The sequence below is a fragment of the Vanellus vanellus genome (genome assembly GCF_965231255.1).
Source record: "Vanellus vanellus genome assembly, chromosome: 5".
Classification (NCBI taxonomy): domain Eukaryota; kingdom Metazoa; phylum Chordata; class Aves; order Charadriiformes; family Charadriidae; genus Vanellus; species Vanellus vanellus.
This window is the reverse complement of record NC_138910.1, coordinates 76,490,858-76,510,482: the sequence shown is the minus strand read 5'-3', so window position 1 is coordinate 76,510,482 and position 19,625 is coordinate 76,490,858. Positions and strand designations below refer to the sequence as shown.

Here is a 19,625-nt window from a genome sequence, read left to right as displayed (position 1 = left end):
ATGGCACTGCGCTGCGTGTCTCCAGGAGCAGCCACTGCCTGCGGGGCACCTCTGCCACTGTCCTCTCACACAGCACACCTCTTGAGGGATATAACAGATTTTCATTTAAAAAAAACAGTCTTATATTCCTCACAGACTTTATGTATCTTCCCTCCCGCTGTTCCACCATGGAGAGTGGGAGGAGAGGAATTTTCCACCAGGGTTTTGGAAAGCAAGCCGCATTTTTGAAGGGGGTACCTCCTTCTTCCTTCTAGAAATCAGACTGCACAGCACTTTTTGAGTTTCTGTGGGAGACACCTGCACTGCCAGCTTCCCTGGTACCTAAAACCACACCATGAGGGTGCCCAAGAGAGGCGTCCAGTGGTGTTCTCCTGCCCCCCAACCCAAAGGCACCAGGGTGAGCCCCTTGCCGGAAGGACACTGGCCGCCACAGCACCTCCGCCACAGAGCTGCCAAGGGCCCGTCCCCAGCCCCGTACCCCCCTCAGCCCTCACTGGAGGGAGGTCCGCTGCCTCAGACCCTGTCCCCTGCCCCACACTCCCCCCTCAGCCCCGCCTCAGGCCCTGTCCCCCGCCTCATGACCCGTCCCCAGCGCTAGCTGGGGGTCTCACTCTGCCCCAGGCCCCTGCCCCAGACCTGGCTGGGGGTCTCACCCTGCCCCAGGCCCCCTACCACCCTGGCCGGGCTCCCCCCGGACCCCGCAGCCCCACGGCGGTGGGGGTTGCAGCGCACGGCGGGGGCAGGGGGCCGGGCGGGGGCCGGCGGCCGCGGCGATGAGGGGAGAGCGGGGCCCGCCGCGCGCAGCCAATCGGCGGCCTCAGCGCCTGGTCCGATCTCCCCGGAGCGTCCTCATTGGCCGCTCCCCTCCCCTCGCCTCACGGTGGAGGCCGGCGGCGACCAATGGGGGGCGGGCGCGCGTGGGAAGGGGTGGAGGGAGAGGGGCGGGGCCGGGCGGCGAGCGCGCGAGCGGGCGGCGGGCGCGGCATGGCAGGGTCCCGGCGGCCGTGAGGGAGCGGGTGCGGGCGGCGGTCGCCATGTCGCCGGTGTGGTCGCTGGGCGCCGGGCTGCTGCTGCTGCTGCTGTGGGTGCGGCACCGGGGGCTGGAGGCCGTGCTGGTGCACCACCGCTGGGTCTTCGTCTGCCTCTTCCTCCTGCCGCTCTCCATCCTCTTCGACGTCTACTACCAGCTGCGCGCCTGGGCCGTCTGGCGCCTCCACAGCGCCCCGCGGCAGCACGCCCAGCGCGTCCGCCACATCCAGGCTCAGGTGAGGCCCCGCCGGACCCCCGCACTGCCTACGCTCTCCCCCCGCCCCCGGAGCCCAGGAGGAGAGCATGACCCCCGTCCCGCTCCTTGCCAGCCCGCGCCCCCGCTGCCGTGCACGCCGGGGCCTGGCGGCGAGGTGTGTGTTTGTCCCCGTCCCCCCCTGACCTCTCCTGGAGCCGGGGCAAAATCCAGCCGGGAATCCGGTTGCAGAAGCCGGAGCGGGAAAAAGCAAACGAATAAATGCCAGCGGGTGTTTCTGCCCCTGTGGGGTTTGGGTTGGGTTGGGTTGTTTTTTTTTCCCCTGTCTGAAACTCTTCTCAAAGTTACGGCGTCAACTGCTGGCAAGGCCAGATGTGGCTGTCCGGCTGCTGTCACCATAACATCCTTAGAGGTGCGCAGTGGATCGCTCAGTGCACTCAGAGGGCTTAGGCACGTCTGCCTGTGTAACATGAAAATGCTAGTCTTGGAATGGTTGGCTTGATACAGTGTTTTAATACCACTTACATCCAGCTTCTTGGCATAGTTAGTTCCAAGAGATGATTGAAGAGGAGCTGAAACTTTTCTTCCACTCAGGAATGCAGGTTTCTGTAATGTTTTTGTAATGTTTCTGTGCTCTCTTAATATTTATGATAATTCTGTCATGTCTACTTTTGTTCTCTTCCTGGTCTCTCACGTTCATTGTAGATAAAGATGGATATTAATGTGCATGGAGTTATTCTTTGAGGGTCTGTGTTTTTTATCACCAGCTGTAGTAGCAGTTGAGCTTTGAGAAAAATGCTGTAATTGATGTTTGTTCTCCAGATGTTAACCACTGTGGCTTTGCAAAATTCTTGCATCATATACATGGCTCACACATTTTCCTTCTCAACTTTTCTCTCTTTGCCTGTTCATTTGCAGGCTCAGACCTTTTTTATGTGTTTATGAGAAGGCATTGCTTCATTAACCTTCACAGAACTGAGATTATTTATGACAGTGGCAGTACCTCCCTTAGAGTATAGGTTTTCCTGTGGATTTTTAAAACTCTGTTAGGTTCTTGATTGTTCTCTAAATCCTGTCTCCAAAAAACCCGCAAAAGCTATGGGGTACTAGAAATGCTTCCTCTACACAACTAGACCCCTCTGGTAGTATTTTATTTAGAAGTTGAGAGGTCTGCCAAGAGACTTCCAAAGCATCGCTGCTCTACATAGAGACACCCAGGCTTTCTTACTTGCAGGTAACATGCATGTAGAGGAGTAACAGTATTTCTGAATGTTTTTTCACAGTGATAGAAGAATGTTTCTGGTATTCGTTATTGACTCCATGTGTATGCCTTACAGTGTCAGTTCACTTGTTACCTTCTTGCAGGTTCGGGAATGGAAAAATGAAGGCAGCAAAAGATACATGTGCACTGGCCGGCCTGGCTGGTTGACTGTGTCGCTTCGTGTTGGAAAGTATAAGAAGATTCACAAGAACATCATGATCAACTTAATGGATGTTCTGGAAGTGGACAGTGAAAGACAGGTAATAAATTCATCACAAAGCTTTCGTAATAATGAAGTTTATGGCTTTTTTTACTGTATTTGTAGCTGAAGAGGCGATTAAGATTCCATGAAGAGCAAAGGATTTTTGTAGCAGTAGATCCACCAAATTTCAGGTTTTGCAATGTGTGCTCAGATCATTCTATCAAAAAAAGCAGCATATGGAATTGCTTAGCTTTTATGTGCTGAAGTCTAAAAGACCAGATTGATTTATGGTTTTGGGGACTGAGCAACAAGATGTTGAGGCAGAGGAGGAATCACTAAACAGTTTCAACTATTTTTAGTAGTGCTCATAGGAAAGTAAGTCTCTGAGTTCTGATAACAGATGGAAGTACAATCCAGTAAGCAGTGTTTTTTCCATCGTTAATGCTGAACACTTAATTGATGTTTGGTGGGGGGAATTGTGTCTTTTTTCTTTTTAGGTTGTTCGTGTAGAACCTTTGGTCACCATGGGCCAGTTGACTGCACACCTGAATCCCATGGGATGGACTATTCCTGTGGTACCAGAGCTTGATGATCTTACAGTAGGTAAGGGTCATTGTGATGAGAAAAGACTCAGTGATTTTGCTGCATTTTCATTAGCTTCTTATGCAGTAACACGTTGCATTGTTTTAAAGGTTCCTGAAATATTCTGTTGAACCTTATGTTCTGTTGCGGCATTTATGTTATAAGAACTTCCTTTTTTTTCTTTTTTCTTAGTAGTCTTAAAAGCTGTGCCCAGAGCTTAAAAATGGGGTTTTGTTATCATAAACCACCTTCATTTTGGAGTGTGTTTAATTTGATTTGTTTTGTGCTCTCTTGATAAGGTGGCCTCATCATGGGAACTGGCATTGAGTCTTCATCCCATATCTATGGACTTTTTCAACATACCTGCGTGGCCTATGAACTTGTTCTTGCCGATGGAAGCCTTGTGAGATGTTCACCAGTAAGACAAAATGTTATTTTGCTATCATTTACAATGTCATTCACAGTTATCGGTATGGATATATGATTTAGTATGACATACTTTTTGCAGACTGAAAACTCAGACCTATTTTATGCAGTGCCTTGGTCTTGTGGTACTCTGGGTTTCCTGGTTGCAGCAGAAATAAAAATGATTCCTGCCAAGAAATATGTCAAAATACATTATGAGCCTGTGAGAGGACTGCAGAAGATTTGTGAAAAGTTTACTGAAGAATCTAAGAAAAATGAGAATAGTTTTGTGGAAGGACTTGTGTATTCTTTGGAAGAAGCAGTCATCATGACAGGAGTCTTGACTGACGAAGCTGAGCAAAGCAAGGTAACTAAAGGGAAGTTACTCGTAAAGAAAAAAAATACCCCCAAAGTTTAACTGAAGCTGTACTGTGTGCCAATATAAAGCCAGAATCGTTATAAGATTGGAACAGTCTCTCAACATGGAATTAAAATTTATATCTGTCTATCAGAATATTTTAAATTACAGCTCTTTGTTACTACAGCAGAGTCTGTACTCTAAATCTCTTTAACTGATAAGATGTGACCCACTGATTTCATTATTCTAGCAAATAATTTAGTCTACAGCCTTTTCATTGCAGTACCTAAGGAGGAAGAAAAGTATCTTTTTTCGTATACAGAACAGTTCTGTTTTAAACTGCAGTTATTCACAGAATCATAGGTAGTTTATGTTAGAAGAGACCTTTAAAGGTCATCTAGTCCACCCCCCCTGCGATGAGCAGGGACATCTTCAACTAGATCAGGTTGCTCAGAGCCCCGTCCAACCCATCCAACCTTACCCTGAATGTTTCCAGGGATGGGGCATCTACCAGCTCTCTGGGCAACCTGTGCTAGTGTTTCACCACCCTCTTCCTTGTATCCAGTCTAAATCTAACCTCTTTGAGTTTAAAGCCATTACCCCTTGTCCTATCACAACAGGCCCTGCTGAAAAGTTTGTCCCCGTCTTTTTTATAAGCCCCTTTAGGTACTGGAAGGCCACAATAATGTCTCCCTGGCGCCTTCTCCAGGCTGAACAACCCCAACTCTCTCAGCTTGTAAACTCGGCCAGTTATTCAGAGTACCTCTTTTCCCAGCAAGCATTTAATACAGTTGGTATCAATAAAACACATCAGGGGCGTTTGCAGGGGGGACATGCTAAATGTTCACTGCATCCCTCAACCTGGACGTTACTTCTCTGCCATAATGAGAATTTGGATTAATGATGGGTTGAGAGATCAGTATTTTAGGAATCCAGTTCTGTCACATTCATGGTCTCTTGTAACAGGGAAGCCTTATTTAAATTAATGCCAAGAAACATAAGAAGGAGCTGTGCATGTGGAGAAATGAAGGCTCCCTAGATCTCTTGTAACAGTCTCATTCAAACTGTCACCGAGGGTATAACATTAATTCTTCATAGTAAGGGAATTTGGGGACATACTTAATGATGTCTAGTAAGGCGTAACTGTTATCTGTTTTGGTGTTTGCTAATGAATCCATGTTTTCTTGTAGATAAACAGAATTGGCAACTACTACAAGCCTTGGTTCTTTAAGCATGTGGAGAAGTATTTGAAAGCTGACAGGACTGGAGTAGAATACATTCCCTCAAGACACTATTACCATAGACATACACGCAGTATCTTCTGGGAGCTCCAGGTAAGACCAGTTCCAAAATTAAAAAAACATCTGCAGGAAGGTACTCTGCTCTTTCCCAGTGTAGGTACAACGTACCTTCTTCCTCTTGGCAACACTTTTGTCTTTCATGGCAGAAAAAAACGGTGAAGTTTATGGCAAATTTAAAAGTCCTGCATTTGGGCAAAACAAATCCAAAGGCACTTCTTTATATATTAGGCATTATATCATAATCTCCTAATGTCTGTTTTAGTGCTTTTCTGAATTTAGACCTTAAGTACGTATTTGTGTTAAGTTTTTCTAGCTACCAAGTGATTTCCAAAGGCAGACAGTGGAAGAAACATGAATGTGAAATTATGGCTGAACATTTGCCCTGCCTAAAGTCAGAATACTAATTATATAGTAAGGTCATTATTTTGAATTTCATAAATGTGTTTGTTGTGATGTGCGTTTACGCAAAACTTTATTTGGCATTCTGAAATACCGGATCCCTTCTACTCCTGGGGAAGTTAAACAGGAGGTGGCTGTGCAGGAAGTACTTAAAATTTTACAGCTTTAAAATTCTTTTAAGACCTAATCTTGTATGTGTTTATTCTTACAAGAGTTCTGTAAGTTTAGCTTCTTATGCCCTCCTTCCTTAGTAGTTTTAAGATAATAGCCTACTGTTCTCAGAACTTCATTCTCTGAAAGTATTTGGAGCTGAGTATGTTGTGATTCGTATGACTGAAAATCAATTGTTGTAACTAGAGGAGGCTTAGGGCAGGGCTGTGTAGCTAAGTTCAGTCCAGGCCTCTCTTGTTCATGTTTATGTTATAGTAGTTTAGCAGAAGTATCAGCAGTTAAATTTATTGAAAATCTGGCTCAACATTGCTGCGAGGATTCTGAAGTATTGTCTTTCGGTTCACTTACACATTCTTAAGTCAAACTTTTTTCTTTCCTCTTTAAAGGATATAATTCCTTTTGGCAATAACCCCATTTTCCGTTACCTGTTTGGCTGGATGGTTCCTCCAAAAATCTCTTTGTTAAAACTCACCCAAGGAGAAGCTATTCGAAAGCTGTATGAGCAACACCACGTTGTACAGGATATGTTGGTCCCAATGAAGAGCCTTGAGAAGTCTATCCAAACCTTCCATGCTGACCTTAATGTAAGAACATTTGTTTTTAAAATGCAGTGAATCTTGGACTGTGTGTAATAAGAACTGTGACTGTTGGTCTTAAGGCACAACAGTCTACTTGTGTAAAAAGGTCATTATCGTATCCTGGGGAGTACGGTGCTTTGCGAGTCTGTGTCAGCAGAAGAAGGCAGAAAGAGAAATCAGCGCAGCTTTCTGAAAAAAAAAACCAAAACCATGAGATTCAATTTTTAGTAGAAGGCAAACATTTCTAAAAGATTTCATCACTTAGTAAAACTTGAACTGATTTTTCTTTCATCTGAAATCACTGGCGATCTCACTGAACCTAAACTGTGGGAATTGATTTCCCTTTGTTGCTTTTATTTCTGAATTTATTTTAGTTAGTGTAAGAATTACAAACTTGGCAATTTCAGTTTTGGACTGACCTGGAAAAGAAAACTCTTCATTCTCTTTTTACTCAGTATTACTGTGTATTCAGTTGTTGCTTTAGGATCGGGGATATTTTTTTTTTTTTTCATTTCAAATATTTAAGGGGGAGGAGATGTAATTCTAGGAGGACACAGCACATACTCTAAGCATCTCAATCTATTTGTGCTACGGTTATTAGAAAGTGCAGCTAAGAACCACAGCAAGAGAATTGGAAGGGAAGAGGTGTGCCAGTTTCAATCCCAAATTGGGAAGAAGTCCTCGTAACTCTTCATTTTGTCAGTTTTACTAGGAGATAGCTAAAGGATTGTGTTGTTAAAAATAAGTGATAAAAGTGTTTTCTTACCTCTGCAGGTATACCCTCTTTGGTTATGTCCTTTCATACTGCCCAATAATCCCGGTATGGTCCACCCAAAAGGGGATGAAGCAGAACTCTACGTGGATATAGGAGCTTATGGAGAGCCCAAAAGGAAACAATTTGAAGCCAGGGCTTCAATGAGGCAAATGGAAAAGTTTGTAAGAAGTGTGCATGGGTAAGGATCCCACTCCTTAGAATAGTAATAATGTCATATAATTTACACCCATGTGGTTTGATCGCAGTTATGTAATCCTACAGCGCTTTAATATTGCAATAATTTAACAACCACAATAATTGAAAACTAATACTAATTACTAATTTTGATGTTATGATTTTAAAATATGATTTTACTTTCATTATTTGATTGCAAAACCAAACAAACGAGCACACGGGCTGAAGTTCTTGCAGTGTATTTGGGAGCTGGGTAGCTTCAGGTCACCCGTGCATCTGTTCAGCTCCAGGCTGCTCTGGGAGTAGAGTCTCTGCTGCAACAAAATACATCCATGCACCCAGGCGCAGAAAGACCTCAGCAGCTCTGTACTGACTGTGCATAAACCCATTGCTGTCCAGAAGCAGCGTTAGCATGGGCTGGTGACTGCTCTCGGCCAGGCTGGCTAGCCCAGCCCGCAGGAAGGCAGCCGCTGAGTTTGCATATTGAGCTGGGCTTGTTTCAGGCCAGTTCATAGCAAGGGCAGAGCAAGTGCTGTTTTGGCTGCAGTTGGCTGCAGTCCCTCCAGGAATCCCACAGGCTGTTAAAGTCTGGACAGCTTCTCTGCCTGCCCTTGGGACTGTTGTGCTCCCTGCAGTCTTTGCAGCGTCACACTGCAGCTTTGCCCCGTCCTTGGGCTGGCGTGTCCTTGCGTAGGGAGGCCAGCCTTGACTCTCCCCTGCAGTCCCTGTGCGGGGGTGGGAGTCTTTCCTCCCTCCCAACTTGTACTTCCATAGCTTCCTTTTCCCTGCCCCGATTCTTATTACATAGGACCGCAGTAGGCGTGAGATGTGTGCCCACCATCTGTCACAGACTCATGCCAGCCTAATTTCCTGTAGTAGTGTCAGTGGAGAAGCAGTTACAGGCTTGTTTCTCAGCAATAAAAAAAAAAACAACTCAACTCTACAGTATTTTTACACCATGAGTATAATTTATCCACATTTCTATTTTGACCTACTTCTCAGTCTAACAGTGATTATATCCCATGTGGCTGAGTAACAATGGTGAGTCTGCTTCGAGATGATTTGGAGAGTATAAATGACTTTTAGCTGCAATAAGTGATCTACCAGAGAACAAAGCAACCGAAAGTTAATTTTAAGCTTTTTGTAATTAACTTGAAATTAAGCTTTTAATTTAAAGCTCTTTACTAACAAAGTTTTGTCTCTTCTCTACCTGTCACTGAGAAATGAACAATGGATAAATGCTTAATCTTACGGTTTCATAATCACACACAACAATAGAGCTTTTATGTAACAGTTTTACTGCTGTGCTCTGATGCTGGCTGCATTTTAGACAGCACAGTATAGAAGTAAGGAAAAGTCCACACCTAAAGAACGTTTTCATTTATTTTTTTAAAAGTACCTTTGTTGCACTGTGCTTCATTTACACTATAAATTTATCATCTCAGCTTTGTCTTATTTAGCAGGCTTTTGCCTGCTAAATAAGTTATATTCTTAATGTCCAGTTCAAAGAAACCTTAAAAAGTCAAAGGACATACTGCTACATCTGCCTTGAACGCGTTTTGTAATGCAGGCTAATACAAGACACCATGGCTGTACCTCCATGGATTATAAGAAAGCATGCAGAAAAAGCACGCACTTTTTTTTTTTTTTTGAAGCTGGAATTAAAAGGTTTTGAATGGAAGAAAAAGGAAAACAAGCTTTCAAAAGCAGTTAGAAAAGTATTTGTCAGGGAATAGTTAGGTCATGTGTGGTTTTTGGTGCAAGGGGCCAGACTCTTGATTTGGGGAAACTATTGAAGTTCTCTCTAGACTTGTGTTTCTGTGAACAAAAGTTGTTAAAATACAGGTTTTCAAAAGAGTTGGCTGCACGTGGTTAGGTTGTCTAAACATGAACCACTGGTTTATACACATCTTTTAGTCCTTCTTTTCACTTTGTAGAAGCAAAACTAATGAAAGTATCAAGACATTGATGGCTAAAGAAGTGTTCTCAACCAAATCGTAAAAGCAATGGTTATTTTTGTTTCTTTCGTTTCCCATCTTCCCCTTCACAAAAATGACTGTAGCAGTTTTCACCATTACATGTTTTTTCCTCTTGGAAAAGAGGTAATGGTAATGTTAAATCCACAAAATATAATTGGCTGAGTGTCCCAGCGTAATCCAAATAAGCAATTGTATTTTCTTGTTTTTGAAAAGTATTTTTGATGGGGTTTTTTTGTTGACTATTTGCTATTTGTACCTTGCCCTGATATTTTTTTAATATTCTATTTCAAATCTTGTGGCACAATTAGTACTGTATCTCAGTCTTTTTTTTTTTTTTGTCCCTTTTTTTTTTTTCCCCAGTTTCCAGATGCTGTATGCAGATTGCTATATGACCCGTGAGGAGTTCTGGGATATGTTTGATGGTTCGTTGTACCACAAGCTGAGGGAGCAAATGAATTGCAAGGATGCCTTTCCAGAAGTGTATGATAAAATCTGCAAAGCTGCGAGGCACTGAGCCTGAATGATCTAATCAAGCAATCAGGGAAAGATGAATTTACCTATAGCTAGTCAGTATTTCCTTTAAAAAAAAAAAGCTTTATTGCTCTCCAAATAAGCTCATTCTTGTTGATGTTTAAAGATATGAATTCTTGCTTTATAAATTTATGTTTAGTATTTCTTCGTATGTTTTAAAACGAATTTTCCAAACTCCAAGTGATTGTTTTTAAGAAATCTTAAGTGCTAGCCTTTGTATCTAATGTCGTGGTATAGGTGAATTCACCTATTTCCAAGCATAAGATAAATAATTGGAAAGGACGAAGATACTGGAGTTACACCAGCTGTATACCATAGCTACAGTTAACATTACTTTTGAAAACGGTAAGGAGGGCTCAGAAATAGGTGCCAAAGCTGAATGCATTGTCACATTAATCATGATGTTTGAAACATTTGCCTCCAGTCGGTAACCTGTAGAACAGCTTAGCAATAGTACCGTAATCTGCCTGCACAGTGCTGCACGATGTTGTGTGGTACCCCACTGCTTGGGGTTATACAGGACTATAATCTCAGCAGGGCAGTTAAATTCCCTAACGGTGACTTCAGTTTCAAAACTGAGCGCTGAGGTGTGAAGAAAATGCTTTTTACTTGTGCCTATCAGATTTGTACTGATTTTGATTATAAAGTGTAAGTGGATATAGGTTTTAGGTACTTCTCAATTGGTTAAGAGTGCATTGGGTTTTGCCCCAAAATATCAATGTTCTGGCTTTGTAGACTACTGAAAAAATGGCTGCTATTTCATATAGCCAAGTTTTAATTTCAGTTTTTACTCATTGTAAGTCAGTTAATTTGGCTATTTTTTTTTTTGGCTGGGTTTTGGGGGTTTTTGGGGGTTCTCAGTTGATGCTTCATTTTAGTGCCTTATAAATACTCAGTTGGAAGAAGATGTGGGTCATTTCAGACCATTCTGTCCTCGCCGGTAGGAAAAGGAAGTCAAGGCTTTATTCATACAAGGTTTGTTAAAGCAAGTGGCTGTGGATAAGAAGAACTCTTCTGAATCTTGATACACACAGGCTTTGGTTCTGACTCGAGTGACATTTTTTGCTTTTCGTTTTAGCTGGATAGGCTTTGTAAAAGGACTGTTTCAGTCACCTGGAGAGGAAGTAAACAGTAAACGTTGTTCATTTTCCCCTTCTGCTGCACACTGGTGAAAACAGCAGTCACGCACTTCATACAGTCGAGTGTAGAAGTGTGGAGATGTTTTGACCTCGTAGCCAGAAACACAGTTCCAAACCAGGCCCGTCTTGTCCAAGCAGTACTTAAAATTGTTACTTGAAGCCTTACTGAGCTTGAGGGAAAAGAAAGTCATTTTCTTGAGGCTTGCGTAGGGGCTAACATGAAGAACTTTTTAAACAGTTACCAGTGGGAGGCTTTGTAATTTTTATATGAGTGCTAAACCAATGATTTTATTTATTGCTAGATGGATGTTTACTGTCCAGATGAAACCAATGATAAAGCAGTAACAAGAATAAGCTTGGGCTGTTACTCAGTGATGCGTGCTGGGCAAATTGTGTGCGAATAAGGTACCCCTTAAAATCCCACGTGGGGGACTGGTGGCAGGAGCAGCCTGCCAAGGGGAGACATAGCCAGCGCAGAGCGCCCACAGTGCTGCCCAGGCCACGGAGCCGGGCGGGAGGTGGAGCTGTGTCAGTGATCCAGCAGTGTCTGCTACACCGTTCTGGGCTTCGGGATATGCAGGAAGGCAAACACTGATTCTCGGGGTGTAACCTGCCCTCCTGCCCCTCCGAGGAGGGCGACGGCAAGAGCCGTTTCCTTGTCCCTGGGGCAGCACTATGATTTAACCCAGTGCTTGTAAGATAATCTGCACAGAGCAAGAATGGATTTGGTTAGCTTTTAAAGGGCGATGTTAAAACAGCTAGAGGATATGCAAATACTTTTACTTAGACTGTGTTTCTCTCACTTATGTACTGATGATCTTTAGGTATGCACTGTATTTGTTTTTTCACTGCTTAATTTATTGGCAAACTTTGTATGACGTGATTGGGTACTGTAACTGTATCAGTCACACACACGCACATGCATAATTGCTGTTGCTCTTAAATTTTCATTGTACGGGCTGTTTAAAATAAAGATCTAGCCAGCGTACTGTTCAAAGTGGTGGTTTTTAGTGAACAATTACTTACTTTTCCTTACTTTTCAACAGTTCTGTTTATCATTTCTCGTGCTTCTTGTATTGTTACAAATGGTCAGCAATTACCGAGAGAAGCTGCTCTCTGGGTAAGAGACCAGAGGGATTTTGGGGCTGTTGGGAGGTGAGGAGCCTGGTGCTGCAAACAGCTTTGAAGGAATGTCTTTGAAGTCTGTGAGTCTACCCTTATCTCTGCCCCAGGACACACCCTTACAAAACAAACACCTTATAGCTGAGCCTTAACCCTTCAATTATGCCCCACTAACTCCACGTAGCCTCATGATGCTAATTATCCTGATTTTTTTTTTTTTTCCTCCCCTTGCCTCATTCTTTCCCTCTGAGGTTTTGTCCAAGGGGGACAAAACCCCATTTTAGGTTTAGGTGCTGCAGCCGTTGATGTGGATAGCTACTTCATTCTTCTCACTTCATACTAATAGAACTAATTGCTGGTTTGAATGATCAGCCAACAGAAGCGAGGATGAAGATTCAGTGCCCTCTTCAGCCTGAGGAGTTCCACATCCACATCTTCTGTTTCCTTGATGCCTTCACAGCAGCTCTGTAGGCTCGGTCTGAGGTATTCCTGCCCTCCCTCGGACACAGCTGGGGCATCCTCTTCCAATGCTCTCTGCCCAGAGAGAAGCTCCCAGGCTTTCTCCTGAAATCCAGGCTGCCAAATGCCTCGGCCCCACTGAAACCACAGTTCAGGTGCCAAACCCCTCTGTTCCCTTAATCACACTGTGTGTTGGCCCTGACGTACACTGCGTTTCACAATCCTCTTTCCTTACCCCAGCAGTGTTTCTGTAGCCTACGCTCACCCACATCACTGCTCAGGCATTTCCCTTCAGGGACCTTCCTCCTTTCCTTGCCTCTCCAGAACAATAATCAGGATTTTCTTCAATCACTGCAGTTTTACCTGGGTTCAATTATCTCCCCCACCAAAGGATAATTGCAGATTAATTAGCATACTTAATCAGCCACAACTAGCATGTAATTACACCTAGATTTAATTACTCCAGTCTGGTCTAAACACTGGTGCAAGACTTCACAAAGGTTAACTCCAAGTGAACCAGTGTACTTCCAGTACATTTGTATGGCCGTGCTTTGTTACCACTGACATGGTGCTCTCCTCTGTTCTCCTCTCTTCTCTCTCTGTTGCCTCAAGGTTTTAACATTCAACAAAATTTGGAACAATGACACTAAATTCCCCCTAATTCCCTCCAGCTGCTTATAAACATTTGCATTAATTCCAGTGAAGCTGTATGTTACAGCTTGCAGTGGAGAGCCTTGCACACAGCTACTTAAAAGACAGCACGGGACAGGTACATAAGCAGTTAATGAATGCCTAACTAATTACTTTGCTACAGTACTGCTTTCTCAGACCCAGCTCTCCACTGAGTGGCACTGGTGGACCTGGGGCTCTTCAGCAGTGGTCTTCACCGTGCCTGTAACAGGTACATGCGACTTCTTTAAGTAGCGTTGTTTGAAAGGAAGTGTATAATACCGAATGAGCTGTGTGTGCCCACAAAGCTTCCTTCGGAGGACAGGCTGTATCTGGCATCCTCTCCTCAAGTGTGTCGTTTTTATAAAGGCCAAGGTGGAAATAATGAATTGCACAACAAAAAATTGAGGCTTCTGATTGTCTAAGAGTGTTTTATTACCACAGAACAAGACTTTAGTTGTTTCCTGTCTTGACTCGCGTGCCAGCATGCTGTATTTTCATCTACCCTGTCTCATCCGCTGACGTGTCTGCCATTGACTCGCTGATCTGGGCTTCCCAGCACCATCTTACGTGTGGAAAACAGCAGTGATTTCTTCAGAGGTATCCGACCAATGCAGAGCAGAAATCAAATCACTCCGGTTGTTTTTAGCAACAGGCTTGAGCCGCTCACTGTGGAAAGAGGATGCGATTCAGTGGGCTCAAATTATTCGCTGGATTAATCTCATTAGTCTTAACAAGCATGGAGGTGAACAGAGCTCTTAAAAGCCTGGGTATTCCCTAGAAAGCACAGCTGTAGCTTGAAAAGTGATTTTTGGAGCTAGTGCTATTTGATCAGAGAGATGCGTTTGAATTCCAAGTCCTGCTCTACTGTTCAGTCTTCTTTTTTATTCCTACTGGAAGTGCAAAATTAACAAAGCTGGGCAATATTGAAAGCTAGATATCACTATGCTTTCTCCATCATAGGATAGCTGACTTCTGGCTGCCTCGCTGAAAGCTGCCGGGTTATATTCAGCCAAGACCGATTTCTAACTACTCTCTGGAGATCAAGAAAGAGCTTTGCAGAGCTGTCAGCCCGTAGTGCCACCGCAGCAGTTTGCTAATCTTGGCCACAAGCAAAGGTGAGAGCGGAGGGCTGCCCCGAGGTCTCTCATTAGTATAGTTCCTAACTGCTTCACAGGGTTTTCACGCTAGCGATTTCAAAGCCCTTTGCGGTGAAAGTGAGCCTTGTTATCTTCCTTCGTCGGATGGGTAAACCAAGGCACAGCCTGAGAAGGTGATTTTTTTGATCAGGGCCCTTGAGCAGTCCAGTGCCAGCACTGGGAACAAGTCCAGACAGCCTGATTATCCACCCGTCTCCCAGTTCCTTCCCAGGCTGCCTCCTCTAACTTGATGGAAACTATCTGCCTACACCTCTGCCACAGGCAAACTATGTTTCACAAGGTACAAAAACCATCTTGGCATCTGCCAGTAGTTGTTTAACCCTCCCACTACCCCTACGCGGTGGGGAAGCACGAAGGTCTCCTCACTTTCCTGGGAGGGGAGAGGTGCAGCAATACCAACCTCCCTGTCCAGAGGGGACCTGCGGAGGGGTGAGTGTTCCCCAGTCCCGATCCAGTGCTTTAACTACACAATCATCCCATCTCACATCAGTTGTAGTGTCAGCAACGTGCACACAGTCTCCCCAGAGGTGCTCAAGATGGTTTTCCTGTAAGCCAGTGTGAAAACATGTACAGCCCCCTTCATCTGTCAGACTTACAGCAAGTAGTAATCCCGTTTCAAGTTGCTCAGGTACCGCTGCGCATCACACCGGTACAGGGACTGGTATCTCATCTTCCGAGAGTATTTTTCATGCTCGGTGATATCGTAGCGACCAACACCTACACGGTTCTGGAAGGAGAAGGTCTCATGTGCTTCCCCACCCAGAGGCAGCGTGGGGGATGCGAGTGGGTTAAAACCAGGTAGTCCCTTCACGCGGCCAGGGCTTCAGTTGAGAAAAACACAACAGTATGTGGCATATCTTAACCAAACGGAGCCTATATTGCAGGGGAGGGAGGAGGAGACACACTAATCGGTGTTAGCGCAGCCAGTCCCCTTCACAAGCAGTTCTTCTCCTCACAGAGATCCCTAAAGAAGTCAGTTAGTTCTGCAGGCTCAAGCACGGTCACCAGTTGCCTACTGGTAGCTGTAGTGAAGGACTGCCGTGTCACAACCTCCCCACTGAAATGTAATCTGTCGAGTTCCCCAGCAATTATGAAGAGGTCTTCATCCTTGACCTCTTTCAAGTTGCCTGTTCCCCACTCAGCTGGATAAAGGAGAGAAGCCATGTGGACGCCTGCTCCTCAGCCATAGCCAAGGTGGACTATTTCAGACTAAAGCTTTCCCTGTCCGCTTTGAGCCCTTTAGGCTTTGTTCTGGTTCTCTGTGGGGAAGCTGCCAAGATGAATACAGCTCCAGGAACAGGTATTAAGGCAAGGGCTCCTACCTGCACTGGCTCTGCAGCATGCTGCTGATGCTGCTAGAGGAAAAAATGTCTTTCAAGCAGCGAAATATGACTTTCTGGGAGGATACAGGGGGCTCCTGGTGCCTAAAAGGTCTCAGACCCAGCTGCCTCCATCCATGAACTGCATCCGCTTGCTCGCAGCTGATGGAGGGCAGAACTAAGGGGAAGGGTTGTCTTCCCCTTAGTTGTCTTGAAAGGAGATTAAATACACCAAATCCACCGAAACCTGTCGTCGCGGATGCACATTTCACAGGTACAGGGATAAATCCCCAGCGGTGATGCGACTGGCAGATTGTATTTGTCCCATAATGTTCTTCAAAACACCCAAAGCCAAGATTTCTCCCCCTGCTCCACGCGGCGGAGTGGGATTTTGGTAGGTTGTGTCCCCGGGCAGGCCGATGCCCAAATCCTGCCCATCACAGAGCATCGCGCCCACAAAACATGCGCAGGGGGACAAGGACACAGGACAGTCATTTTCTTCCCTGCCGTGGAGGCTGTTGCTTTGATTTGAGTTTCGAAAACCCTCTGTGAGGCAACTGGGAGGAAAAAAAAAAAGAAAGCGAACGTTTCCGATAAGCCGGGTTCAAAGGAGAAGCATGAAATTTGGATGAATGTGGAGCCAAACTAGCCCAGTCTCGGCTCAAAAATAGAAAACGAATGCAATATAGATTTCATTTAGATTTAAGCATCCCTTGCAAAGGGCAAAGGCTTGAGGATGCAGGCAGAGAGAACATGGCCAGTGCTGAGCTCCTGCCCCTCTGCTCCGCTCCAGCCCAGCTCACCTGCCTACGGGCGGTGGGCGCTCAGCGGTGGGCGCTCAGCGTGCTGCTGAAGTTGGGCTGTGGGCCTTTATTCACTGTTTATCCTTTAGCAAGCTGTTCTGGGCAAGAACAGCAGCACCCAGAGAGGGAGTCATCTCCTCTCTAAAGGACGCGTATGTGGCCAAGTCACCCAGATTTCCTTGATAATCAATGGGGAGAGAAAAGCACCTCCTGAGGTCAGGCTGCCATTCTATCACAGGCAGACACCTGATGTGGGACTTCTGCTGGGGTGCTGCTCCATTCAGAGGACACACCTCACGCTTAGCTGGCCGGAGCTGTTGAGGAATGCCCACACTTTGGCTCAGAAGAGTTTTATCCTCTCCCAGGGGTGCTGGTAATGGGTTGGGGATGGTCATGGAGGAAGCTCAGAGCCTAACCGTTCCTGCGTCCCTCCCTCACTGCCACGGCCGTTCACTCACCTCGTTCCCAGTAAAGAGGTGGTAGGACTTTCTGTCGAATCTCTTGGCAGATGACCAGAATGGGGGTTGGCTGCAGCATGCTGATCTCCCAACAGGCTTTGGGTTGTAGGAGCCTGGCCCCACCGCCCACTGTGCAGAAGGACACCTATTATGTTTCTGTTTGCTCGTAAAAAGAGCTGCACAACGTCGGAGAGCCATCGACCCGCTCCCCCAGGGCCTCATGCATCCCCACCCCAGGTACCCTGGTGACACCAGCCGGTGCCGATGTCCACTGACCGCCTCCCTCGGGCACTGGCTGACCGTGGCCCAGAAGATCCTCTCCGTGGGGCAGCCTGGGTTCCTCGGCAAGGTGCTGAAGCAGCCTTTCTTCTTGTTCTCCCTTGATGTCAGCTCATCCAGGAAACCCTTGACAGTGCCAGTGCTCGGCTCGGTTCCTCTCCTCTGCTGGGACAAGGGAGTGGTGCGAGAGGCTCAGCTGCCGGTGGTTTCTCAGGCCACCCCATCCATCCTGTGCCATGAGAGCTCAGCCATGATGCAGCTCATGGGCACCATCCCTCTCTCCTGCACGGTGCCTGCAGCCCGCCCCGCTCCCCAAACGCTGCTGCGTGAGTCTGTTTTTCCCAGATCCAAGGGAAGTCAAAGAGCAGAATCCAAGCAGGATGGACGCTGGCGTAAGGCAGCTCTCCATCCTTATAGCAATGCGTCGGCAATGCCACAACTCGCTGAGAAACCCCATCTGGGTGCGGGGCCCCGGGGTGACGCACCTCCAAGGCATGATGGCCACCACCAGTGGGCTTCGACCTTTTCCCCAAGAAGGGCTGGCGGGGGCCGGGGCCACCCGCCCGCCACAGCCCCTCACCGATGCTGCTCCGCAGGTTGTAGGTGCCGGGTCCCAGGCCGCTGCCCTGCAGGCACAGGGGAAAGGTGTTGGGGGCTGCGCTCAGCAGGGGGGACAGGGCCACCCCATGAGCATGTCCCCAGGGCAAGGGGCAGGACTTGCCAGGGCTGGCGGCAGGGCACATTTCACCATCCTGCTGTCCATCAGCCCTCGCGTGCTGGCAGAGCGCTTGTTCCTCTCCTCCAGGTGGGTGTAAGGGTTCCCCCGGGGGCCGTACGTGCCGGGGCCGGGGAAGCAGTCCTGCAGGAGAGATGGGTGGCCGTGGGCAGCCTCGGTAAGGGGGACAGTCCCCAGCCCAGCAGGAGGAGATGGCACCCATGGTGGCTCCTAACCCTTGCTAAAGGCTCATTCTCTGGAGGCGTCAGCCCGAAGCCAAGTCCCTCAGCTGGCCGGCACCGTTCCCCAGCATCTCCCGTGTCGGGGTGCGACGTACCCTTCGGCCATCTCTGAAGCGCTGCTCCCTCGTGTCGCAGATCCCCCGGAGGCTGGAGGGCCGTGTCTCCTGCAGAAAGCCCCTGATGTTGTACGTTCCCGGCCCCAGCCGTTCCTGCTGCAGGAGGAGAGCGGGGACGGTGAGGACGGGGATGGGCAGCGCTGTCTGCACCGCTCGCCCCTGGCAAATGTGCACGGAGGGTGGATGAAACCCAGCTCTTACCTGGCGTCTGCGCCTCTTCATTATCTCCTTGGACTGGAAATGGGGCAGCTGACAGCCCTTCTCTGCTCTGGCCCAGACAGAGGCTGATGGTTTTCCCTGCAATGCAGAGCCGGAGCACTGCCGTCAGCAGCGCCGGGACTGGAGCACGAGGCTGAGCCCGTACTCGGCCAGCCGTGGCCCCGCAGCCAGGTGTCGAGGTGTGATTAGGGGATCTGGACATGGGGATCTGCTGCTCCACACCCCAATCCTCTGTGCTCTGTGTCTGCTGAGCACCAGGAAGGCATCAGCGAGCTCTGGCATGAGCAGCCCATGTCCCCCACTTCCACCCTGGGGTGCTCCCAGCCGTCATGTGCAAGAAGTCCCCGTGCAAGAAGCTGGTTTCCCAGCAGACACAGGCAATGTGGGAGGTGAGGAGAGCTACACCAGTAAGTCAAGCTCTCCCCACGCACCCAGGCAAGCCTGGCTGGTGTCCCACCCGGCTGCCCATGTGCCCTGGGGAGCACCTGCAGCCCCATTCTGGCAGCTCTGGTCCCTGAGGGTTGCAGGGATGGTGGTGGTCCTTGCCATGGCAGCTGTCACCATGGCACCCAGCATCCTGGTTCCCCAGGGAACACCCCTTCTGGGAGCAGACAAGGCTGGCAGACAGCAGGGTCAAGGCAGCGACCCTGGTTGCAATGGAGGTTCCCAGTGGGGCTAAAGCAACATATCCAGGGCTTGATCCAACCATTCACCAGGCTTTAAAAGGGACATATTATCTCTAAGCTGCTAAAAAATATATTCTTAAAGCAACTACTCAACCTGCCGACCCCACTTTGGGCAATAAAATGCTGCTTTTGGTGTTTGTGTCCTCTGCAGCATCATATTTAGAATCATAGAATTGTTATGGTTGGAAGAGACCTTTAAGATCATGAAGTCCAGCCGTTAACCCAGTGCTGCCAAGCTGCCACTAAACCATGTCCCTCAGCACCACATCTACCCGTCTTT

At 47.2% G+C, this 19,625-nt stretch overlaps 2 protein-coding genes across 2 annotated transcripts; one reads left to right on the top strand and one right to left on the bottom strand.

The window, feature by feature from the left end:
* Positions 1-1,034: 1,034 nt before the first annotated feature.
* DHCR24 (24-dehydrocholesterol reductase) lies at positions 1,035-9,969 on the top strand (the record flags this gene model as incomplete). The annotated part of the gene is made up of 9 exons (XM_082484687.1): positions 1,035-1,265; positions 2,609-2,764; positions 3,204-3,309; positions 3,588-3,706; positions 3,797-4,060; positions 5,242-5,385; positions 6,309-6,506; positions 7,275-7,453; positions 9,789-9,969. 9 exons carry the CDS (start codon positions 1,035-1,037, stop codon positions 9,940-9,942), a joined length of 1,551 nt encoding a protein of 516 aa, XP_082340813.1. The 3' UTR covers positions 9,943-9,969.
* Positions 9,970-13,914: 3,945 nt separating this feature from the next.
* CIMAP2 (ciliary microtubule associated protein 2) lies at positions 13,915-18,662 on the bottom strand (the record flags this gene model as incomplete). Its single annotated transcript, XM_082484069.1, has 8 exons — positions 13,915-14,017; positions 15,105-15,235; positions 17,089-17,217; positions 17,365-17,529; positions 17,853-17,993; positions 18,089-18,226; positions 18,420-18,599; positions 18,642-18,662. The coding sequence occupies 8 exons, from the start codon at positions 18,660-18,662 to the stop codon at positions 13,915-13,917; spliced, it is 1,008 nt and encodes a 335-aa protein (XP_082340195.1).
* Positions 18,663-19,625: the final 963 nt, after the last annotated feature.